This window comes from Homalodisca vitripennis, chromosome 6 (assembly GCF_021130785.1).
Source record: "Homalodisca vitripennis isolate AUS2020 chromosome 6, UT_GWSS_2.1, whole genome shotgun sequence".
NCBI lineage: Eukaryota > Metazoa > Arthropoda > Insecta > Hemiptera > Cicadellidae > Homalodisca > Homalodisca vitripennis.
Genome location: NC_060212.1, coordinates 92,827,841 through 92,855,019, shown reverse-complemented (window position 1 = coordinate 92,855,019; position 27,179 = coordinate 92,827,841). Strand labels below are relative to the sequence as shown.

The 27,179-nt window shown below is 32.1% G+C and overlaps 1 protein-coding gene across 2 annotated transcripts in view; it reads right to left on the bottom strand.

Annotated features, from left to right (window-relative positions):
• LOC124364556 (EH domain-binding protein 1-like) overlaps nucleotides 1-27,179 on the bottom strand; it is a 67,922-nt gene that overhangs the window by 24,997 nt on the left and 15,746 nt on the right. For both annotated transcript variants that reach the window (XM_046820112.1, XM_046820113.1), the window contains exons 6-13: nucleotides 26,765-26,876; nucleotides 24,765-24,828; nucleotides 21,881-22,062; nucleotides 17,766-17,941; nucleotides 11,606-11,783; nucleotides 6,239-6,443; nucleotides 1,412-1,503; nucleotides 681-738 (exon numbers count right to left, since the gene is read on the bottom strand). In XM_046820112.1, the coding sequence (XP_046676068.1) occupies nucleotides 681-738; nucleotides 1,412-1,503; nucleotides 6,239-6,443; nucleotides 11,606-11,783; nucleotides 17,766-17,941; nucleotides 21,881-22,062; nucleotides 24,765-24,828; nucleotides 26,765-26,876 (1,067 nt within the window). The remainder of the gene's footprint in view (nucleotides 1-680; nucleotides 739-1,411; nucleotides 1,504-6,238; nucleotides 6,444-11,605; nucleotides 11,784-17,765; nucleotides 17,942-21,880; nucleotides 22,063-24,764; nucleotides 24,829-26,764; nucleotides 26,877-27,179) is intronic.

The following is a 27,179-nucleotide window of genomic DNA, read 5'->3' as shown; positions in this document are numbered from 1 at the left end:
CCAAATAGTATTTAAGTTGGTATTTAAATTTTATTTAGTTTATAATATTTTTTTTCTTGACGAGCCTTATTAAATCATTGTAATTCTCTTTTGTGCTAATAAATAAATAAACAGCAATTTCCCAACAGCGACTCATTAAATCAAGACTGTTGGAGAAAGAAATCAAGAATAGCTTAATACAACATTGTTTCATTGAGATGACGTTTCATGGTCCAGACAGAAGTTATAAATAAAACGAATTGCTGGTAGTGTTGGAAATAAATTGATCTAAACAAGTAAATAACTGATTTCTCTATGAAAATTACAATTTTCTACACTGCCTGCAACATAAACTGTAACAAAGAGGTAAATGTTGTAACTCATTTACTCCTCAAACTGTATTTTATGGACAAACACACATATATGGGGTACATTATGGTGTTATCATTCTCAATTGTTGTTTAATTACTTTGCCTCTATTTTCATATAAAATATGCATTTTATTTTTCGTGCTCTAAGAGACAAACTTTGGACGTTGAAACGTTTTATCTGTATTCTTTCCCAAACACAAAAATTATGTTTTTTGGCTACAAACCGTTCTGTAATATCTCAACAATAAATGTTACAAATGAGCTATTCAATTATTAAATAATGGCCCTAATAAATTTCAATTTCAAAGACATAACTAATTTAAAACTCACGTTTATTTGTGAAGGTGGAGCTTTATTTCCTGGTTCGTTGTCAGCTTTTTGTTGGTTTCTGAAAATAAATTTTTTCTTGTTATTGAGCAAACACACAGAGGAAAAAACCTATATTCACTTAAGATTGTGTTTGCATTTAACCGTGGAGATGACAGTCATTTAATTTTAAGTAAAACAAGCCGTAACCATAAACATAGTCTAAAAATTGAAAGCCATGATACCGTCAAATGATTTGGTTGTTATAGTATTGGAAATTGTGTTTAGCGATGATGTTTTTGTGTTGAAGTGTTTAAGTGTTGGCAAAATTTTACGACAATACATTTACAAATACTAAATACTTTTTTTTAACCTGTGACACATGACTATAACACCAGAAGTGTCACCACAATTCTGATTCGTACCCAATGATTGATCAAATATTTTTTTACAACTTACCCTTATTGTAAAATCTACACTCTTAACAGTAATCTCCCGACAGCTTTACACAACCTGACTCAAATTCAACATTTAGGAGAAAAACATTGAACGGTTGGAATTGGTAGGCAGAGAGAATACAGAACTAATCTGATCAGATTACAGTATTATTAGTTATCAACTGTCTTCTTTTCTTTAGCTATTTCCACATGTTTCACACATATGCAGTGCTTCTATATTATCATTGTTGTCCATAAGACTTTACAACAGTGTAAATAAAAAAAAAAACCAAACTTTCACATTAAAACCTAACTTACATTTCTTCCTCCTCGTCTGATCCAAAAGGGTCCGTCAACTGTCTCCTGGTCATCAGTACAGGTCTGGATCCGGAGTTCACGGGAGACTTGCTCTGTACACAGATGACAAACATCTGTATTATTTGTTATTGTATTTGCAATCAAGTAATTTTCACCATCATTAACCCTATGCACTAGAAGGCAGTATTTATAATTTGTCCTGGGAGGTTGTTTGGCCAGCTCTACTGGCTGTCGCCACTTTGTCGGAAGCTACAAGAGCCCATTAACATTATACGTGGTAATGGTGCCAAATCAAAGTTTTTTAGACCTCTGCCAAAAGATAAAAGTAAAAACTAAAAACAAAATAGTCTCTGTGCACAGAAACACAGGGGAGAAATTTAATGACACAAGTAAAACTGACTATATTACATCAGAACATCAACTCCATGTCAAATAAAGTGAACAGACTAAACCACTTGTTAGACGAATTCCTCCCTAGTATTGTTGTGCTAAACAGAGCACGGACTAAAACATGATGCTCTTGAAAATACAAAAATTCCTAACTATGAACTGGTAGGAAGTTTCTCTAGGATGCATCATCAAAAAGGAGGTGTAGCCATATATAAACACTTAAATCTGGGGAAATAAAGTGGACAGGATTGATACAATTCCAGCACTAGAGATGATATGTGAGACCCAACTTATCAAAATCAAAGAAGGTCAAAAGAGCATCTATTTGTTAGGTGTTTATAGACCACCATCTGGGAACTTGGATGAGGCAATCGATCACTTAACAGAAATCTTGAACACAATTCCCCTTTCAAACAAAGCATTATAATTGGCGACATAAACGTGGACAACCTAGTTCAAGACAGTCCCTGTTTGAAACTTAATGACGCTCTTGCACAATATGGTGTTAGGAGATTATCACTGCCACCTACCAGAGTAACCAGCACTACATCAACATCAATTGACTGTGTCTGCTCCAACATCCCTTTACCAGAAGTCACAGTAGATGTCTTGACCACAGGGCTTTCGGATCACAACGCACAGCTGTGTTCAACGAATCTGAAGAAATCACCTGTTCCCACAACTTATTCAATTAGAAGACATCTTAATAAAAATAACCTTGACAGCCTGAGTGACTACTTAAAGGGACTTAACTGGGGATTAGTGCTTAATGCACCAGCTGTGGACACTGCTTTTAGAAATTTTAGCCAAAATACTTAACTCTGCAATGAACCTAACATGTCCTTATAAAAAAACCAAAGCAAAGCGTAATGCAAGAGCTTGTCACTTTAATGATCCAGAAGCTCAAAGACTGAAGACCGAGTTTTTAGAAGCCTTAAATAGAGAAGAAACACACAGGTTGCGTAGCTGCTAAAACCCAAACAGCAGAAAAGAAAAAAGCCTATGATATGAGACTGAAATATCTAAAAAGGCAAGCAATAGTAGACCGCATAAGCAACTCAGAAAACAGGTCAAAAGCAGTCTGGGACACAATTAATAATGAACGCCATAAGAAGAAACAGGACACTCCACTTGAATTGACAGTCAATGGCAACAAATTAAACAATCCATTCGAAATAGCTGAGCACCTAAATATTATTTTACAACTATAGCTGAGATAACACTAAAAGAAGCAGGTCAAACTTCAGATATCTCAAGGAAGCCTCAATGCACTCCACCAATGCACCTGAATTTGTTATTCATAGCACTACACAGGCAGAAGTTAAGAAAACCATCATGGCAATGAAATCAAAGCCATCAGCAGGCATAGATGATGTCTCATCTATCTTACTTAAGCACTGTGTTGATGAAATTACACTGCCTCTGACTGATATTATGAACAAGTCCTTAGCTCAGGGTATCTTTCCAGCTGACCTCAAGATTGCCAAAATAATCCCTATTAAAGAAACAACCACAAAGCACAGAAGCTGGCCACTTTAGACCAATATCTCTTGTATCAACCATCTCCAAGATATTTGAAAAAATCGTTTTAACAAGATTAATAACCCACCTCATGGACAATAATTTGCTCAGTAAACATCAGCACGGATTTTTATCCTCTAAATCTACAACCACAGCTATCATGACTTCTTTTGAGAATGTAATTGACCAAATTGAAACTGGAAAAAAAATAGTATCTGCTATTTTCTTGGATCTAAGTAAAGCTTTCGACACACTGGGACATAATTTACTTCTTACTAAGCTGGTGACTTTAGGAATCCAAGGCAATGCAATAAACTGGTTTAATAGTTATTTGAAGAACAGGACTCAACTAGTAGAGCTGAAATATACAGCTAATAACACAGTTTACCATGCTAGGTCAAAACCCCTCAATTATAACAAGAGGGGTCCCTCAAGGCTCAGTACTGGGTACTGGTCAGTATTGTATGTATTGGTAACAAATGACCTCCCAGATTACCTAAAGGAGCAAGCCCACACCACAATGTACGCTGATGACACAGCTCTTATACTTGCTGAAAAAGGCCCTAATGAGTTAGATTGTCAGGCCTTCATTGCTTTCAATATGGCAAAACAATATTGTCAAGAGAACGATCTTGCACTAAATGACAGCAAAACTAAACAAATCCTGTTTACAAGAGCTGCAAACTTAACCGAGGGGTTGCCAATGGTGGTGGAAGTTAGAGGACGAGACCAAATACCTAGGAGTGATCATTGACCAACATCTGTCCTGGACCCCTCATGTGGACATGGTGTGCAGGAAACTGAGTACTGCCCTGTATGTTGTAAAAAGAATAAGGTCTGTTGCAGATCTGTCAACGGCCAGGGTTGCTTATTTTGCCCTATTTGAGTCTGTTGTGAGGTATGGTTTGATAATATGGGGAGGGTCAAGTATAGGAAATATGACTAAAGTTCTAAAACTTCAAAAGAAAGCGGTAAGAATATTGGCAGGTCTAAATTCATCTTGACTCGTGCAGAAGTGCTTTCAAAGACCTTGGAATTCAGACAGTGGTGGCTCTTTACATACAACAAACCATTCTACATGTATTTAACACTGATTACAATAGACTGGGCGAAATTCATTCATATGGAACCCGCAATGTGACAGACTTCGTCTTACAACCTCATCGACTCACCATGACTACCAAGAAGCCATCTTATGCAGGTGCAAAATTTTATAATCTCCTACCAAGACCACCTCAAGAGTATAACAAGAGAGTCAGCGTTGAAGAGGAATCTCAGTGCATGGCTTGCTGACAGGACGTTTTACTCCATCGAGGAATTTTTAAACTGGACATGAAATTTTTTATCTTGATCCATGTTTTAAACTAGATAAAATTTTTACATACATATTGACACATATTCTGTACTCGATGTATATGAATAAAGTTCTCTTTGATTGATTGATTGAAGCACGGATTAATTTTTGCCGCAATGTTATCTCAGCTCGTACGGCCATCACCACTGGCCACTAAACATAGCAGTTATTTTATAATATTCTCTTTGTTTTATAATGAATGGTGAGTGCTGAAATCTATCGAGCAGCTGTTTTTTAAAGTAAATTTTAGGTAAAGCAGTAAACTTTAAATTGGCCTATAATTCTTTTCTAAACAATGACCGTGCAAATAAGACGAATGATGTAGTGGACCTATACACTGAATTAATTGAAGGGATAGAGACCTAGAAAGTTTTATTAAAAGACGTGTGCTAACTATTCTTGACTACAAGATATAGATGTATATTTTTTAAAGTTTTATTCCGTAGAATAATGTAAAGACTGAAAAAAATGTAAAATCGTTCATGTCTGAGTGTAACACAACTTTAAATGCCTACTTTATAATATTTTATTTACATATCTTTTTGTCTATATATATATATATATATATATAAGAATTAAATTTCTCAAATGTATGTTTTTCTTTGTATTAGAAAGATTCATTAAAAGTAAATTTTAAATTAGTTTTCATTTCTTCTTTAAACATTTTAAATAAACTATGCAAATAACGCAGAGGATATAGAAAAATAATTTCAATCTGGGGAGGCAAACAAAAAATATGGCTGCTAATAATGAAAGTAGTGCAGCTGTCTGTACTGGCCATACGAGTTGCGAGGACAAACTACGGCAATGCTAACACAAGCTGTCTGCAATCTTGGTATTGCCAGTGCTACTAGCCTTTCGAGCGCAAAGGGTTAATATTATTAAAGATAACCTCACTTAAAGGCCAAGACCCTCCTGGACTGCTTTGTAGACAATTCAGACCCGATGTACCATATTACTGACAAAAACTGATGTTACCAGTGGCTATTGTTTTTTTAGGCTGCAAATAATAGAGAGAATTTTTAACCTACCAATCGTTTAGTTTCCCTTCTGCCAAATTGTTTTGTTTCTCAAAGATTTTTGTCTTACACAAAATAAATGGCTAGGACTTCCAGTACTGTCTTAGCTGTTTCAAGAGTACCAAAATTATGTTTATTTCTTTTCTCCTTTTGGATTTCTTACTTACTATTTCTTACTTTTTCGGTCAACTTGAACACCACCAATTTACTTTGGTACTTTTATATGTTGTCTTTGAATATTAAAGACTCGTTAATTGAACTTGAACATATTTTACATATAGAACTTTAAATGCTCCCAATTTATAAAAAAAACTCTTTACTGCATTAATAAAAACTACCTTCCATCCTATACTTTTAATTTGTACTTTGTAGCTGTGAAAAATGTACTTTATTTATTTCATATATACATTTAAGTAGTATAGTTTTAAGGTTTAACAATGTACTCATTAAACTTTGAGTATGTCATGTAATAAATATAATTATCAATTATAATTAAAGTAGACTTAAGGTAAAGATTCGATCAAACAAGCTGTAATCACTTACTTTTTCTCTGTTTGTGTATTTTTCCTTAGTTGGAGAAAGCACTTTGCCCAATATACTCTTGGAACTAGCGAATATTACATCTTTGACAGATGATGGGGATTTCTCGCCGGAGTCGCTTATATCCGACACCAGGGGCAGTTTTAGCCGCAATGTGCTGCGAAGACTCTCCCGCTCTGTCTCTCCTTCTGATGAATCAATACTTCGGCTAGAAAACAAGAATACTTGTAATGGAAATATAGTTGAAGGTATTTGCTACAGTTTAAAGAAGTAACTTGTCATATTCAAATTAAGACGGTTATTCCATACATATTTCTAGAATAAATAATGTATACAGGGTGTTCACAAAAGGGTGTCACAAATTTCTACGGGTGATAGTATTCATCATTTCAAGCAAAAAATGTCATATAAACATAGGTTTAGAAATGTTTTGTTAAGCCGCTAGACTCCATTTTGTTTTTTCTTTTATAGCAAAAAATTATTATCTTTAAAACTAGTTAAGCTAAAGAAATCAAACTTGGCACATAGGTTTAAATAGATAAGAGAAACATTTTTTTTTAAATGTGCTATTTTCTTTAGTATTAACAAAATGGTATCTTTTGAAAATTTTAAAAATCAAATAACGAAAAAAACCAGTATAGTTATAAAAGTTTTACTAGATACCGACTATTTGAACATTTTCATTACAATTCCAACAGTACTTGTTTCAATGAATAAAGGTTGGGACACACATAACCGCACCGTGCCCGACACGTGAGTCGGGCCGATTTTCGGTGCGGGCTCGGCTCGGTTACCGTGAGGGCACACATGTCCGTATGCAGTCCGAGCGCAACAATCTCACTGTTTGTACTAGAACATGTTTCTTTTGAATTCTAAGTGACAGATACTTAAAAAATATTCGGAATATTAAGTATTGCTTGAGAAAATTGTTAATTTCATTGTTGTTATTTTTATTAATCGCTGTGGTGAATGAAACATTGTAATGCTACAGTAAAGCTTTGTACAATCAGCTAGTATGTAAAATTTGTAAATATCAATTATCTTGGTTATATTTTTTATCCCTATAATTCTTGTTCATTGTGTTTCATTGACAATGAATTTCGGTCAAATACACTATAAACCAGTATATTTAGTGTTTTTTGTATTAAAACCCAAAAGCTATAGTGTGATGCCAGAGAGTTTGCCATGTTGCAAGCCCTTTTTATAATAATTTGTAAAACATAGTAAATATTTGTAAAATATATACTGGAGAACTTACAAAAAACAGATTTTTACAAAATGTGTTTTCTTTTATAGCTCCGAGGACAAATAATTTATTGCCAGAATTAGTCAAAAATAGCAGAAACATAAATATATTTTCTAAAAAATTAGAGTATGGTTGATCGGTCAAAATGATATTGAGGTATTTGTTTAAGATAATACATTAGTGTATGGTTAGTCTTGACTGCTAAGTTATAATAATATTTAATTAGGACACGTTAGAGCATTATAAAATAATTATTTTATAATATATAATATTTAGTGGTACATGTGTAAAAGCCTAATATTTGAATTGTAAATCATGCATAAATCATTTTTGTTTAATACAGCACACTAGTTATACTAAATTTAAACTTTGAAACGTAAGAGTACATTATTTACTGCATAAGCTACAATAACTCATTTTTATCATTTCATTCTTGCTCGATTCCGCTATTTTTATTTTTTACCCTTTTTATATATAGTATCCCCAACACAGGCACAGCCTCTTATGGGGTACCTAAAAAAATTTCCCTTATTTTGTAAATCTATTGGCCTAATTATTAGTTTAAAAAAAGAAAGAAAAATCTAAAAGGATGTAACCTACTTTTTATATTTTATTGCTCTAAGTACATAAATTTGAAATAAAGTAAGTAGAAAACATTTTTTTATTTGTGATTTACTGCTATATGTAAATATGTTATGTCATAGTATTATTTATTATTAAGCACTGGCAATAATATTTATTTGTAATATTCAGTTTGTTATTAAGGGGAAATAAATGATTTATTATTATTATTTATTTTTAACTTGGTTTTTCTTGCTTGAAAATCTTATTGTAAATAAAATATTTTTTATTTTTACTTTATTGAAGTGAAAAGAATAAAAAATAAAAAATGTCCATGGAAACATTCTAAATATGACCCTTACAAAATACCGGAATAAATGTATCAAGTAACTTCAATAAATCAAAGAAAAATAGATTTTCGCGCAAATAATTACATGCTTGTTATTTTTTAATTAACAAAAAAATGTTTATAGATTTTTCATAATTCGAATTTAGTTGTTTTAAAATCACTTAAGGTACAACATGGTTTTCAAATTTGTTGTAATAAGAAATATGCACAATAAGAAAATATGACTAGTTTACTCTAAGGTAAGAAAATGTAATACTTTTAATAATAAATACGATTTTGTACGCGAACACAGGATGTAGAGTTAGTAGGCTATACTAAATATTTCACTAAAATAGAACGTGTAGACTACTTAAATAGTTTTAAAAAGAAGAACGCAACAGTAAACAACATATGATGCCGCTCGTAGACCGCACCGTGCCCGTCAAAATTCAAACTAAACATATCGGTGATGGTGCGGGGCACGGTGCGGCCACGACGGTCTAGTGTCGGTTGCGGACATGTGTGGGACTTGCAGGTTGAAAACTGCGCTGCAATTCTTTCACCGTATGACGGCCAGCATACGGCCGACTGACGTGTCGGGCGCGGTGCGGTTATGTGTGTCCCAACCTTAAGAAGTGAAAATAAGAAGAATGAAGTCAATGCATAAGAAGCATGACCACTTTAGAGGTACGCTTGCACAAGTCGGGAGCATTAAACATTTTGTAATTTGAAAGGCATCAGCTGTTTTACATAATTTATAAAAAAATTACTTATTTTTCAATTTTTATAACAATTTCAATGGTAGTTTTTCCAACGAAATCCGTCAACGCATAAGTGAGCATAACTGTGACATGTTTGGCAACATTTATTATGACATTCTTTGTTTGAAATGATGAACACTATCACCTACAGAAGTTTGTGACAGCCTTTTGTGAACATCCTGTATAATTATCTTTTGTAAAAATATGTTTATTTTGTTTGTTTCTTACTGATACTATTATTCACTATGCATTTTTAGAATTGATTACAATTCCTAATCTTATTTTTTAATTAACTGAATATTTTTAGTTTTGTTGCATTATTCCAATAAACATTTGTTATGTACTACTCCTACAATGTGAAGAAGAAGGCTTGAACTACGATGTCAAGTGTCATATAATTGGTTTTGCTAGTTATTTTATACTTAAATTTGTTAATAGTATCCTATCAATTTTATATTTTTATTATAAAAGCTTTAAGGACTCAATACCATGCACAGATTTTAGGTTTCATGAATAAATCCAATATCTTATATACATTATGTTGTAAACACTTTTTTATGTTGAGTAAATAGAATAAAATAGAAACATTTTTTATTTCCAAAAACATATACACATAGATATTAGATTTATTTACATTTGATAAATAGTAAATTACCCTTTTACTATACTTACTAAGTGGCGATAAAATAAAACAACTTAATTTTAAGTATAGTAGTTGGATAATTATTATTTAAATAATTTAAGTAAACTATTTATTACATATTAACATATATTCTAAAATGGAAATTAGCCTACATGGGCAAGCAGCCTGTGCGTAGGCTAGAGTCGTACTAAAAAGTGTATTTTATCTAGATGTCGAAAAAAGTGTTACTGTTACGAGTCGGTGTGTGTTTTAAGGCATAAGATGTAGAAATGTAGTTGTGTGATGAAGGAGATAAGAGATAATATTGTCGTATTAGACAAAACCATCGGTAGAATTAAGACCACATACACAAGACCGTGATATGACAAGTGCCGGGGAATGAGGAGGGGTCAAGGTCAGGTTGGTCCCCAGTCTGAGTGAATGAAAGTCTCAGATCCTTGGACTCCAATTTGTAACAACAGTTCTGTGACATGATATTTAAATTTTGCAATACTACCTGATTCAAATAAATTTAAATGCTGAAATTTGTTACATATGTTTCTAAATAGAATATGTGAAATATAGTAAGAATTGGTTTTTGAAAAGGATTTATCTAATCTAATTACTAATACCAACATGTTCTAAATATCTTGTTTGGTAATAGTGTATTACCAATACTGGTAATATTGTATTCCAATTTCTGGTAATATTGTATTAGCATTTTTGTAGATGTGAATTAGTAAATTTTTTATATATAACTGTCATAGTGAAAGTAGGGAGGATTCCTGAAAGAGAGACACAGTTGGATAACACACATTTTTCCACACACCGTCCCACGCAATGTTACCGAAGGAAAGAAGTGACTGAACGTAAGCATAATACGCTAATTTTATCTTGTTTCCGTCTAAAATTTCACTTAGTTTCCTAAATGCATAAATATACTTTTTAATTTTGTTAAGGACATAATCAACGTTCTTTGTTTGAAGGTTATTTTTGACGATGGAAGGATTGAGAAGGAAACAAGATTTTTCTGGACATTTGCCATCGTTCAGTGAAACAATAAATTTATTGTTAGTTTAGAGTAAATATGTTAGAGTAATATGTTAGTTTATTATTTTTTATTGTTTCACTGAACGATGGCAAATGTCCGGAAAAATCCTGTTTCCTTCATAATCAACGTGCTCAGACCATTTTAAGCGAGAGTCAAAAATAACTCCCAGGTATTTGTAGCGTTTTACGAGCTCTATTTCTTTGCACCCACATGTCGAATTCGAGTAACTATCGCACTGATGAATTATTAGATCTGTCAAATTATATTCTGTATTAGAATGCAGACAAATAGGCATAAATTTTGTTTTGGAAATATTCAATGAAAGAATATTTTGGTCAAACCATTTTTTAAACGTCTTTAAGTCACTCATTGCATTTAATTTAACATCTCGCCAGTTTTTACCTGAAATGAAAATCAAACTGTCATCGGCAAACAAATAAAGCTTCCCAAATAAATTAAGTCTGGAAATATTATTGATATAAATAAAAAATAAAACTGGTCCTAATGTACTGCCCTGGATTACCCCGTAATCAACAGTTTGTTCGTCACTATTATGTCCAGAGATTGAAACCACTTGACGCCTTTCTTTGAAATAACTACTAAACCAAGCCAAAGCAATGCCGCGGAAAGTATATGAGTTTGAGAATCACAGCACAGAAATAATTATTTTTGTTATAAAAACAGTATCATCTTCAAAAACACTATTACCCATATTGATATCAGATCATATTACTGTGATTGTATAATCGTTTGTGACCTGTACTATTCTAAACCAAACATAAATTAACAACAATAGACTACCTCCAACTGTTTGTAACAGATTTCTGCTCAGAGCCCTCTCTCTTGGACCGGAGATTCATGATCTCCTGACCGAACAGCTGAACCGTGACATCGGTGTCCGTGTCTGTACTGAACCGACCAATCATGTACGAGGACTCATCAGTTGTCTTGCCGATTTGCTGGACCTCCAGTTCATGTCCTGAAAAAAGAAAAATATAGATCTAGTTGAATAAACACTGGATGAATATGGCAAAACTTTCTTCCTTAACACATTGAATATGGAGCCCGAGTATAGGTCGGGCTAGCACGCACGCCGTTATACGCGTATACGCCCGACCTATACTCAGGCTTTAGTTGTTTAAGACTATTTCCTATGTTATATTGTTTATATTTATATGTCTTTTTATGACAAGTAACAGTTATGCAGCTGTAAAATTAGTATTTTCAACTATTGCACAACTGCTTAGTTATGTAACCGACTGACGACGCAGTGATGCGAGCATTGTTATTTATAAACAAAGTTTCACTGTTACTGAATAAAGTGATAAATGTTAGTTTAGTGATTATTTTGACTGGTTTCTTAGTGATACAAGTTTTATTTTTCTTGATCATTGTGTAGAATGAGTAAAGTCAAAGTCAAAGTCAAAGTCAATACTTTATTGCCATTGATCATTACAATGAAATAGGCACAGTCACATTTATACATTAAAAACAGGCTATTAAATAAGATACATAAATAAGACATTTCATGAATGAACAATTAGACAGATAAATAGGCTACTTATGCTTAAAAGATAAGGCAAACATCAGTTTGTAAAAAACTCCTCTACAGAATAAAATGGATTATTCTGTAACCAGGTGGTCAATTTGTGCTTAAAATTAGATAATGGAGTGTCATGAGCCGAAACGTGTAATTTGTTAAAAAATTTGACACAATTTACCTGATGTGAGGAGCCTGTTTTTGATAGGCGATGCTGCGGCAAGTCAAGCTTATGGCTGAATCTAGTCAAAATGGCAATGAAAATGCTGCCTAGTGAAAAATAAATGTAAGTTAGTTTTAGTGTAGATAAGGATATGGTAGATGTACAAATTGATCACTGTAAGAATTTTAGCTTGGATGAACAAAGGTCGGGCAGTGTTCAAGATACCTGGCTCCACACAGTGTTCTGACGACTTTCTTTTGTATGATGAGAATATCCGATACACCAGAAGAATGACCCCAAAGAATTAGACCATAAGATAAGTGTGATTGAAACAGTGCAAAATAGGAAGACCTCAGATGTTCTATTGATATTAAAGCTCTTAATTTCCATAGTAAATAACTGACTCTCGAGATTTTTATACCACACATTATTTACAATGCTGAGCCCAGGTCAATTTCGAATCAATAACAAAGCCTAACAACTTTACAGGATGAGGCTTTTCTTTAGATGTTAAACTCAGCAACAGATTTTGAGTTTTTTTCTGGATTGCAATGTAATTTGTTGGAGGTGAACCAGTTTAATGCTCCGGTTTTGAGCATTTTCAATCTCTGTTTGAAGAACGTCCAGATATCGGTTACTCGAGAAAAGAGACGTGTTCATCCGCATAGATAACTGAGTTTTACATTTAAGTTCACTGACAGGTCATTTAATTATTACAGTAAAAAAGAAAGGTCCTAATACAGACCCTGTGGGACTCCAATTGTTACCTCTTTCATTGAAGAATTACACCCCTTAATAGATACAAACTGCTTTCTATCCGATAGATAAGAGGTAATAATCTGACAAGCACTCTCAGAAATACCATAATATTTAAGTTTTTGAATGATTGAATCAAAGGGGACACAATCAAAAGCTTTGCTTAAATCTAAGAGAGATAGAGCCGTTGATTCCCTCCTCTCGAAGGCCACAAGGGTATGACTAACAACCTCCAACACCGCTGAAGTTGTGGACATGCCTGGCCGAAAACCAAATTGTGATTCAGACAGGAGATTGAAATATTCAAAATACAAAAAAAGCTGTTGGTGCATGATGATGGTTTCCAAAATTTTAGAGAAAATGGGGACAATAGAAACTGGACGATAACTTTGCGGCTTGTCCTTGTCACCTTTTTTGTAAATCGGAATACTTTTGACACTTTTAAAGAGAGTCAGGGAAAAAAACCCGCCTCCAGACATTTATTGAAGACATTAGCCAATGGCCTTTTGATTTCATGGATGGTTTTCTTGATTATATTGTTAGATAACCAGTAATAGTCCATACTTTTGGAATTTGAGAGTTTAGAAACCATTTTAACTAAATCATTTGGTTTAATTTCTTTACCACTGAAATGAGTTAGGAGGAACAGGAATATTACCCAATAAATCCATGAAAGGAGAATTATTCTGTGGCAGATTGTTGAGAGCTCAGTGACTGAATCAAGGAAAAAACTGGTTAGTAAGTTCAGGATCTAAGTAAATATCTTTGGAAGAAGCAGGAGATTTTTCCAAATTGATTATTTCCCAAGCAGCCTTACAACTGTTAGCTGATGTCTCTATATACTGCTCATAAGCTTGTCTTTTTGCGGTGGTCAGATTTGACCTGTAAGTTCTTTTAGAAGCTAAATACACGTTGTAGGCTACAGGTGTCTGCTCTGACCCCCTATCTCTAAGGCATTTATAAACATTAAAAAAAAATTTAACATAACATTTCTATCTTCTGCCAATTTATCATTATACCAGTTGATTTTCCTATTACTATTAATATTCTTCTTTTTACTTTTACTGATTAGTGGAGAGCTAAAGTGCCACAAGTCTACATATTTCTTAAAAAAATTATTAAAAAGTTGTTCTACCCCTAAGTTCAATAACATATTTTTCATCAATTCATTCCATTTTTCCTCCTTCAAAAACATAATAAATTTATTTATTTGTGCCGCATTTTGTTTTCTAAACTCAAATTTAATACTACCCATATTCTCTTTTGAATTCTTATTCTCCAATTGTCTTACATAAATATTAATCATGCTAGATTTATGATCGGCAAATTGATACTCCATATTGGCAATTTTTATACAAGTCCTCTGAGTAAATCGTTTAGACAAAATAACGATGCACATGATACATGATATGTCAGATTCTGAGCATGATTTGGAGGAGGATGATCATCTTTTTAATGAAAATAAAAGATCATCTGCGATTCAGTTTGAAAAAATCTTCGGTCAAATTTATGATTTTTGATCGTAGGGTGAATTTCTCAACGACAATGATCCTGATCCAGATTTTGAGGTTAGGCCTTATGATCAAGACGTGAATGGTGCTGAGTATGATTATGATAGGCCTTCCATTAGTACTAACATGAATACTTTCTTTCTTTTATGTTAATTTTATATAAAAAAAAAAACGGTTATACAACATTAGGGGGTGAAAAATAAAACGTTTATACAAAGTTACAATTTTTCAAATTTTATTTTTTTCTATAATTTTGTTTACTTTATAATTTTGTTCAAATAATTATTTTATCATAAAAAGGCACATTTTCTTAAACTGTGTGTTCTCCTCTTTAAGTTGATATATAATATGTTAGATTAAAACAGTTTTCAGAATTTAAAAAAATTTTAAATCACAAAAAACTGCCAGTATACTGAGTAAATTCGATGTTATAGGTTTAAGGTTCAATGTGTTAACACAGTATATTGTATATTTCTGTTTCTATGCTACCAGAGCTCTGGAAAGTTTAATGTGGGAAATTATTTTTGTTCAATGCAAAACGTATTGTGAAGCAGTGCAGGAACTAAAACAGGTGATACGTACAAGCGTTGAGGAAAAGCGATTTCCACACACAGCCAATATTACCAGACAGCTCTTAGATTTTTTTTGTATACGAGATGTTCTATCATTCCCCATACAACTAGACCTAACACCAAGTGACACCACCTCTGTCCAGCGATGAAGACCATGCAATACAGTGCTTCAGTTGGAATTCTTCAAAGATGGGGTCAACAAGATTTGTGTCAAACAATATGATTTAAATAGCGATTACTTTGATACATAGCCTAGGAATGTAGCTTTTAACCCTTCCCACGCCGTAGATAGATATATTATAATGGTAGACTTGACCAAAACGCCAAATACAGTTATATCCGATATTATAGATTGTCTCTTAAAAAGTTTTTTAGTTCACAAAAGGCCTTTGAAATGCCCAGTGCACGCTCCGTCCTTATCCACGGATGTATTTATTAACAACCTTCACTATGCGGCAGAGGGACGGGAGCACCCTTTGCTTAACTCCGACCACCTGCTTGCCAGTTCTGTCTCCTACAGAGCCATAACCAAACATATCCGTAGCGTGTATTACTGCTTTCTCGGTTGTCACGAGTGCACATAAACTACGTATCTCGTTATTATTCTTCATCGTGTGGTAGTGTTGTGATTAGTTTGAAATATTTATCCTGTCTTATAGAGCGACGAGGTGTATTTAATTTTAATAGCAGAATTATTTTAGAAAACAGTTTTGTAAATAGTTTATTTTTTATCAATATATACGCTAATTTTAAATAAGATGCCCTGTTTTATACTTTTTTGCTTTTACCTTTTATAATTTAGTTATAATAAAAATTTGCTTTCAACTTAAAGAAAAAGATTTTTTTTACTTTTCTTGGTGTTATAACAAAGTTAATGGACTTATTAATGGCGTGCGAAGTGTTAAACGTACATTATAGGTGTCTTTTCTTTCATGTTATTAATTTTTTATTTCAAAACCTACATACTTTCTGGACAGCCCTTGTATATTAGTATTTATGTACCTATTAATCATGTACCCCTCATCAATGCTAAATGGACCCATTAGCCCGTCGATACCTTTCTTGACTTCATGCATTTGTTTGCTTTTTTAAATTCAAGATACAGTCAGTACACATTCAATTTTATTCATCCAGGTAAGTAATTTTATTCAATCTGTAGCAGTGTTTAAGTAATAACCAGAATGCATTAAATAGTTAATATTCATTCACTGGCACTATCCAACGATTACGATCAGATAAGTCATTAATGATGTTGGTATACTAATTGATTTGTGCCTTGAAATGTTTTGGATATGAAACGTGTGGCAGTAAAATTTGTTCCAAAATTGTTGTATTAAACAAAAACAGCGGCAAATAGAAATTGCTCAGGACAATGATACAGAACTACTGAAATGTGTTATAACAGGTAATGAAACATGAGTTACAGATATGATGTAGAAACTAAGGCTCAATCATCTCTGTGGAGGCATTCTAGATCGCCTAGACCGAAAAAGGCTCAATAAGTGCAGTTGAATATGAAGATTATACTCACTGTGTTCTTCAATTTTAATGCCATAGTGTATCATGAATTCTTACCACAAGGTCAAATGGTTAATGGAAGTACTACCTGCAAGTTCAACACCATTTGGGTGAAGCAATCAGAAAAAACGCCTGGATCACACATTTCATTGCTTGTTCACGAAGTTTTGGCCAAAAACAGTACTGTAAAGATGTCCAGCCTCCATATCCTCCAGACATGACTTTGTGTGACTTTTTATTTCCAAAAATAAAGAGAACCCTAAAGGGCCGCTGTTTTACAAGCATAGATGACATTAAAATGGCATCACTGAAAAAGCCAAAGGCTACCCCAAAGATCAAATTTGAGAGGTGTTTTGAGGATTGGAAGAAGTGCTGACACAAGTGTATAATATCTAATAGGGGTATTTTGAAGGTGACAACATTAATGTACAAGAAACATTTTTTTTTAAATAATGAAAATATTTGTTATTTTTTCAACCTTGTATAACGATGGCAAATGTCCGAATTTGTATTATCCTTTCAGCACAATTTAGTTCATACTGTATACTATTAAAAGGTCTGCAACAAAATTATAATTATTAAAATAATATTAATTTGGTTAAGCGTTTACAAAATGGAATAGACATGAACAAGACTTCTGTATAATAATTAGTGACATGGCGAATCTTAGCAGATTTAGTTGTTAATCAATTCTCTAATTTTTTTTTGAAGATTCAGTGGATTATAATTATACACTCATGGACACCATTCATATGTACACTAAGAATAAGAAATGGATGTAGATGATTCGAATTTAAATTGGTTTTGATTTGATACGACTCTTTTGTGGTGGAATATCAAAAGCAAGATAGTTTTTACGAGATGGAATTTGTTCACTTGAATCTCAGTTCTCGTATTGTACCTGTGAAATGTGCTCGCAACTGATAGAGATACGTCATGACGGCTAGTTTGTCCGGGACAGTGAGCATGTCCATGTCCGCAGGTTCGATTACCCTCGGTATGCCCAGTGCCTCGCCGGCATCAAACGCTTTCTTGCAGTTCCCCTTCACATCGTGAGCGGTCAGCGAGTCAAACTCTCTATAAATATATAAAACACAAATTATTATACAGTTAAATAATTATTTATTCTGTTTTCTTAGATTACCAGTTACTACGAAAATGGTATGATGCCAAAATACGTTTTGCATGACTATTTATCATTTAATTTATTTCTTGTATTGACTGAAGTGACTGTTTGTGAAGTGGATAGATAAGTATTTAGCAGACGTAGCAGTAGTGTACTCTAGAGACTCAATGTCAATGGCATCACTCAATCCTCCAAGTGCTGACTACAGTCACCAGTAGTGCAACACGTTTTTAGGAGTTTTGCAAGCTTATGTTGAAAGTAAATAATGTGCACATAAAATTACAAGTGTATCATGTTATATAACTTTTCATTCATCAAAAGCTACAGAATAACGAAATAACATTACAATTAATTACCATTATGTTGAAAAGATATTAACTATTATTTTTTACAAAAAAATTATTTTGTTTACTTTTTTACATTTCGCACAGCATAGCATATTACCAAAGTCACTCAAATAAAAGTTCAAAATAAAGACAAATTTATTACACATAAAAAATACATACAACTTGTACATTTCATTTTAAAAAGACTGTTGTTTTGCCCACTGAACAAGCTTAAAAATCTGGCAAAGTCAAATAAATTACTTCAACAGGTGAGTTTTAAAAACACCAAAAAGAGTCTTTTTAGGTATTTTACATATTTTTGACCTTTAACAAATCTAAAAATCTTAAATAAAGCACAAAAGGAAAGTCAAAACTACTTTAGTTATCAACAACAACTACATAACTCCTGTAAGCAACGACAATTCCAGTTGACGTTATGCGTAGTTAAAATTATCTGTAGTCTAGTGACAGTATTTCGAAAGGTATGAAGATAGTATGAGGATGAATTAATATTGCCATTTTCTAGTTTATTACTATATTTTATTTTTGAGACTGGAAAAGCATTATTCTAATAAGACTTTCCACCAGAGTAACAACAATACATGCTGAAAGGTATTGTAAAATCTTATTAAAGCTTAAGCACAACCTTCAAAAGTGCCAGCAGAGGTTCTCTATTGGTGTTCTTATATAATTGCTAGGTTTCATGCTGCGGCTAAAATAAAGACACAACAGGACAACGGTCATTTGGAATTACTGAACCAGCCACCCACCACGCAGTCCTGGCAGCACATCAGATTCTTTTTAAACATAAAAGATTTCTAGGTAGATAACGATTTAAAAGTGATCACTTGTTGAAAGAAACTTTTAATATCTTTGTGAAATGTTTTGATGTTAATAACGATAATGTTGAAAATTAAAGCATGTTCATAAATGTAATTTCTAATGCAGTTTATATTTATAAATATATGTTAAAAATTTAAGATTACATTTCATTACTCTATTATAAAGTTATTTTTATTTTTTTTTAATTACACAAACAGTGTTATATAAACAAAAATATTTCAGTTTTACACTGTCACATTTGGAAAAAATACACTACTAAGACAGCATATATAGCAAAAATGTTAAGTCACTATTCAAACATATTATCCTGTGTTAACCCTTTCACCGTTGCGTTCCTGGATTCGCGGTGACAACCGTGTGCCGGGTTTAGTTACATACTAGGACCCTCCTGCACTGAGTATTTTTTCCATTTTTAGGAGTTTTTGGCGTAAAATGTTGTTAAATTTTGTTTTAAGTGAACAGTGCCATGGGCTCCGCAATACGAATTGTTTGTTGTCTACAGAAGTTAAATGGTTAAATTTAGTCGTTAACAGTTTAACAATTTCATTACATCATACAATTCTCCCGTTTTAAAAACATAAGATAAATTTTTAAAATAATTTGTTTCATAATTATGCACTTTAGTTCAAAGAGTTGGGCTGAGATACCAAAAATGGCTGTTTTTCGTATGTATAGGACAGAAGAAATTAAAATCTAAATTTTTTGGCAAGAGTATATATTGCTCCTTTTTCAGTAGAAAGATCTTGGTTCTCTTAAATACCTGTAAAATATTGTACCCCCAACTAAGTTACTGAACATAGCGTTAATAAGCTAACTGTCTTGGCTATAAATTCACAATACTTTTAACATGGAAGTTTTAACAGCATATTTATTATGTTTATTTAATAAACACAGAATGTTAATGTAATATGGTGACAAGTTTTTATTTGAATTTGTTGGTAGTTTGTCTGGTTATTATTGTCGAGACTATTTAGTGTACAATGTGTTCCTACATATATTTATGTGTTTCTGTACGTTTGGGTTGTTATTTATAATTCAGATCAAGTCAATTGCACTGTTGTACCTCACCAAACACTAATAAAGATCTTCAATTTTTAATCTCAACATAAAATCTGGAAAAATATCTTACAAAATTGATGAAAGCAGCAATACTATTGTCTAAAAGAGATAAAAAAATCTTCTTAACAAATAAACAGTATTAATTCTTTCTGAATTCTTGAAGTTTTGTACAGTTCAGACAGTAAACAACAGACAATTATGCTTTGAAAACAGACACTGATAACCACAAGCGGCTAGCATCGTTAAGATACCACGACAACTGTTATTTGCTGCACATGTAAACTTTCCTTCTTAACAAAAAAAAACAGTGTTAATGATTCAATATTTTTTCCAACTCCATATCTTTAAATTAGGTAGGTGTTTAAAATTTTGAAGTACATTAAGCAGAATAAAATAAATCAGACTGCCTATCAGACCTTCTGATATAAGTCTAGTTTATATTTGTAAAATCAATTTAATGCTTATTTTATATTTCATACTATTATAAAATAAATATACCTTTTAGAGTATTTAATTGATAATAGAGGTAAATCAAATTGCCCATCTTTATCACATCTCTTACCATTGTCTGGTCAGCATACAACCTATTTCACCATAGACCCGACACAAATCTCAGTTCATGTATAGCTCTCTCTTTTATAAACTAACTAAATTTTATTCTAGTTTTTAAAAATACTTACAACTGATCCTATTGTATGGTTTTAATTCATCCCATATCAATTGCAATGAATCAAACTGACCCAAATCTAGAACTCTAGAAATCTAAAAATCAAGACCAATCTATCTTGCATCAACATTAAGAACAAAATCAAGAAATGGTTAATCTCTTTTACTCATCATGATCTGGAGCCCATGTTTCAAATCTATCAATAGTTGCCTTTTTTTAGTTATAAAAACTACATAATTAATATATAGTGTTGTGTGTTTGTGAATGTGTGTCACTTCTTCCTTTCAAAATTTGTGTTTTATTTAGAAACTTGGTAACTACCGCCTTCGATCAAGGTACAAATATGTCCCTTAGAAGGTGTATTTGTTCTCTTTACTCATTCATGAGAGATGGTTTAAAATTCTATTTAATTAACATTCCAACACATTTTTCTTAAATAAAAATGGTTTTTTTGTTTGTTCATATTGTACTGTAAAAAGATAAATTAATATTACATATTATTATCAATATAATAATCTAGTAATATAACTTTAAGCAAGTAAATTTGTTGTTCATAGTTTGGTAGAGTATGTATATTTTGTTTTATACTTTATGTAATATTGTTTGGGTTATGATTTGTATACTTGAGTCATGTGATGAAAGATAATAAAGAAATTGTATTATATTAAATGAGTCGGGACAATGTGTAAAAAACCATTTTCTGCTAATTTTTTCATATGGCACTAATATTGCTACTTTTTTTATCAACTTTTTTTGTACGGATGATGTAAATTTTTAAATATCTTCAAAAACAGTGAATGAAATTCAAATGATCCCTTCATCCTGAAACTGCAACTCCAGGAATGATCCGTTCTTAAAATACTCAGATAGAGGATAACTCACCCTGGACTGAATCTCTATATTTTACAAATTAGGACGATTTATAAACTTTTTAAATTTATTTAACTACTGATAAATATAGTATAATTTAGGACTGAGACTGCAGCAACACTGACACGAGATCTGGACGAAAATGGTGAATGACGGCACAAAACGCCAGGCCGTTCCTCCAGGAGGTGGTGAGATTGGTGACTTTGACCCCAGGATAGTCCTTGGTCACGTCCTTGCACCACTCCAGCAGGTCCTGACCTGGCGTACTGTCCTGCAGTTTGGTAGGCTGGGGCTGGCTTTCCTCGGCCTACAACAAACAGTAGATCCTGACCGCATGTGAATGAGAACACCTCATTTTACAACCTTATTCAAAGATAACATTTATACTGGATTTCTAAAGACTTGTGGTTAAATCATTTAGCTTACCTTATAAATGTAGACAAGTTAAGTGAATTACGATGTAACTCTCTCTAACACTGATAAGTTTTATTAGTATTTTTGTAATGTACTTGAGATACAAGTCAAAATAGAATTTACAATCATTACAGATATTTGAAGAGAAACTCCTTCCATTCCCTTCATTAACAAACACTGAACATTAATCTTTCTCTGCATGACATTTTTTCTGCCTAAACCACTAAAATGAACGGTTTAAAAATACATATATACACATTTGGGAATAAATAAATAATAAGTAATAAATAATATATTTAAAAGTTCACTAATTGGCTAAGGAAACGGTTACTTTAGGTGAATCTGACTCATTGGCAGCAATTTATTACACAATTAATACAAAATGAACAATTTGTACTAAACTGTTATTTTACTTACACAACAAGTTAAGTAGTAAAATTTGTTTTACTCTGAGTACAACATAAATAATTCAGTCTTCCATGTTAACAGAACTTTAAAAACAAAAGAAACTGATGATTTAAAAAAAATTCAAAACTAAATTTTTATATCAAAATAACTGAGCAATCTACTGAAAAGTAAAATTTACATTTACTAGGATTGTATAAATATTTTTACATGAAAAGTAGCTTTGTTAGTTTTTGCAACAATGTGTGAAGAACACGCAGACAGAGTTAGTGATGTAAACAGCCTATGTAACTGAAAATTGTAATAATACAATCACAGTGAATATCAGTATGGTTCCTATCATTGCACCAGTTTAATTCCCCCAAAAATTGAAATTCAATCTTTTACGAACGGAGCCTGTTTAATTACACAAAGTGATGCTTTATGAATTAATCACTGTTTTGTCAATTATTTACCTAATGGTGTATAAATATATAAAATGTCCTACATTTTCTGTACATGTTCATTTTTAAAGTAAAAACAATTCAACAACATCAAATTTTGCAAAATCAAATCAACATGGCAAATTCAATTTTTTGTTATGTCTCGTTTCAACCAACTAAACATACATACAAGATGTGATCACAACAGGTCTATTTATTTGACAAAGATTGATAAAAACTTCACCCAAATATGAAAACGTTTTTGGTAAAACCACTTGTTTGTCTTTTGGCGGGTGACGGGGGGTATCTCAAAACAGATTTTTTTACTGAAAACAATACTCAAAAAATACTTTTTGCTGTGGAAAAATTTAAAATAAAGTAAAAGTGACTACTGGTGTTGACTCATCTTAATTATTGAGTCTAGATTTCTAAATTACACCAGAACAATGAATTGGTGTTGTATCTGTGATATAAGTTTCAATCTTTCTTTCTAACACCCAGAACCAAACTAAAATCTCTGACCTACAACAGAATTTTAAGTATAATGCTCATTACTCTATTAATTAATACATATGATTTACTTTATAATTGTGTACTTTACCATCTCACAGTCAGTGTTATAGGAAAAACCTTGGAAAAATAAATCTTGTTGTTTAAATTATGGGGGGGGGGGGGTTTAAAACCAGAATGAGTTTGACGAGACTACAATACAACTATTGCAAATAAAACGTAAATTGCTGGTGAAGCTTATTTTTAAAATACCACAGGAATCAGCAAACTACAATATGATGTGCAATATAAAACTACGTTGTTGGCACACAACGCAACCTAAAAAAAGTTTATATGATTTTTACTGAGATTATTCAAGTTTGAGAGGGGTAACTTGTATATGATAACCAGGTTTGTGTTTAGGTACATGCAAACACATTGGTTATTGATTAAGATAAATTAATAAAGTGATGCTACATACAAACAGTATCCAACTTTCACAGTACTGTATGCTTGTACATAATGAATACAATACAATGACCTTAGTTAACTTTTGAATATTTTTCAAGTCATTGACTCTGACTGACTTGTGGTCGGTTATCTCCTATGACTATATAATGAGTGAATCATCGTTACAACAAAATGATAACAAAGCTGTACTGATAACTTGGTCACTGTCCATAACAAAGGAACAGATAACAATACTGACTTGAACAATAAATGGAAAGAATATTTATTCCACTCCATAGCTCATTGCATCATTAAAAAATACGAGTCTCTTGATTTGTAATTGTATTACAACTCAAAAAATACTTCTATAAAATGATAACCACTTTTATAAATAAAGTAGAAATAATGTATTTCGTTCAATTTGGGAATAGTAATATATTAAGTAAGTATAAAGTAAGTAACAGTAAGATATAAAACTGATTTATATTTCTGCTCTTACAAATTCGGCATTAGTAAATTTTATGTGAAACTAAAGCAAAAATTTATATTTCTTTTAAAAGCAATTATATATATATGGCATTATAACAAAATCATCCTTTCCAGCATGGTTTATTTTTTGGACGAGGCATTTGGATTCGAAAGGAAAGTATTAGAATATTGGAAAATATTGTTTTACTATTAAAAAATGATTTTCCCAATTAATTGCTCGAAGAGTCTTCAAAGATTATTCTCATTAAATAAATGGTTATTTTTATAATCTTTTATTTTCAACAATTACTAGATAACCTTAAAATGTTCTTTTTCCTATGTGCACTATACATTCACTTACCTCTTTTAAATTGAGGGGTTGTAACATAAGTCGCACATTCTTCGGCTGCTGGTTGTCAATGAAACTGTACAGAGAATATTAAAACCATTTTATTAACAAATAAAGTATTGTTTTGTAAAAATAACTAAAACATTAATGTTGTATTGTGTAACTTACTATGATTGATTATTACCTCAATGTTATGTTGTAGAAGTATGAAGTAAATTTTTAATTAAAATACATCTGATAATATTTTATACTTAGCGGGCCCAATTCAAATGGTTTTTCTAAACTTTTTTGAAACAAAAATTATCCTACACGTATACACGCAAATTATTTAAAAGCTCTAATGCTTTAATATGATTTTAAAATATATAACCATAAGTTTTTAATTTTAAACACAGATGAGAACTAAAATATAGCTCATTTATGGTATAAATAGGAAAACTTTAAGATAAATTATTAAACGTGAACTCTGTTTTACAAATGGTTTAGCTTTGAAATACTTGGAAATAAAATTATGTACGATCCATAAAATACTAAAACTAAAATTAACGATTAGGTAAAATTGTGTAAACGCATTTATAATACTAATACAGTATACCTAAAAATACATAACATGCAGATATAAAAATTGGAACTACAATACAGAACCAAATTAAATACAGAAATTAGATATTAATACATAAAAATACATTTCTTACACATGGTAGTAAAGCCGTTGAAAGTTAACCCATGTGTTGTTATATATGGAACAAGTCGCAAGCCACCGTTTTGACTATTTTATAAAGTAAAAGATGTTTACTTAAGTAAGTATCGTTTTAACATTCCGCTGCTGCAGCGTTCTTGTCCGTACCCTGCGTTACAACAGTCTACATTCCTTCACCTGTTGCCATTATGGTAAAATTCAATCATGTTTTCAAATGTTTATGCCTATTTAAAATGCCTCTTGTCAATTGAGAATCTCGTCAACAGTAAAATATGCACTGTTGTTTTCTTAGCTCTATAGGTGTGAAAGCAATTCAAATTTACTGTTGCAATTGTGAAGTGTATGTACAAAACCTTATAAATGATGGAATAGCATGTGAATATGTAAGAGCCTTAAAAGATGGTCCAAAAGACGATGGTCACAGAAATGGAGTTGATAACCCTCAACGATCACTATCACTTTGGTGAGAAAGTAAATGATAAAGTGAAAATGAACAGAGATGTTTTATAATTTTTTCATTATCACATGAGTTTCCTCAAGTTTACAGAATTGTTCTCTATGAAACTTTTATCAAATGTTCAATACTATCGAAAAAAGTATTGTTTTGCTGCATTAAAACGCTTGTCCAATTCGGCAAAACAAACTAAAGACCTCTTCACAACATTTTGATGGAACAATTTTATAATCCATGTAACCCAAGTCTGACGGCACCCAGTAACTACCTTGTGTATTTACAAATGAATACCATTTTAGAGGCCAGCATTGCGATGACAACAATGTATCAACACTATTGTGTTGTCACTGTTAAATCAGATGGCAAACTTCTATACAATAGGTTGATTTTTGCATATAAGCCCTTAATATTAATGGCAATTGTGTAGAAAAGTAGATACAAGTGTGGGCTTCTTAAAAATGAAAATTGTTACAAAAAGATTGATTATTATTTTCTATCACAGAAGATACTTACTTGAAAACACAGCTTGTATATGACCTTTAAGTTACCACAACCGTCAGATTTGGTCACAAGTTATGGTATGTGTTTTGAAGGCGGATTTTGACTTGAGCCTTCAAATTGATTGATTTGACTAATTATTGAAAAAAAGTAAAAAATTCAGGATGGAAAAGAATAAAATACGTTTACCTCAAATAAATAGAAATGTTCAAACAATAACAACTTTCTTTTACAGCAACAATCAGCTCGTACTTTGCATCCAAATAAAAAATTGTTTTAATTGGAGTGAAGCCCACCAAATACAATCAATTTAGCAATCAGTGCGAAGCTCACTAATTACACAGTCAATCAACAACTCACCTGGTAGGGCAAGTGCTAGAGTCTTCAGGATGCAACACGTTCACATCACTGATCTGAGGAAAACCTTTCTCGTCTCCAGCTAAAGGAGTTAGTTCTTCTCTCAAACTTGCAACTAAATTAGAAATCAACCACCAGATTAATTCAAGTTATGTGCAAGTAGTATATCAATGTGAATGTACTTCTAATCAATCCACATTTGATTGCACAATATCTTTAGATTATTAATTTATATAACAGTGATGAATGCAAACAACTTGTTCAGAGGTTTCGATCAAGCCGACTGATACAGTACAAGGAGTTTATAGAATACTGAATTCTCTACAAGTTAGGGTAACCCTTCACTATAGTTGCAAAATGCAAAACTCAAGATTGACTTGCACTGCTTTACCATTCTTTTTTGACAAATTTTGCGCTC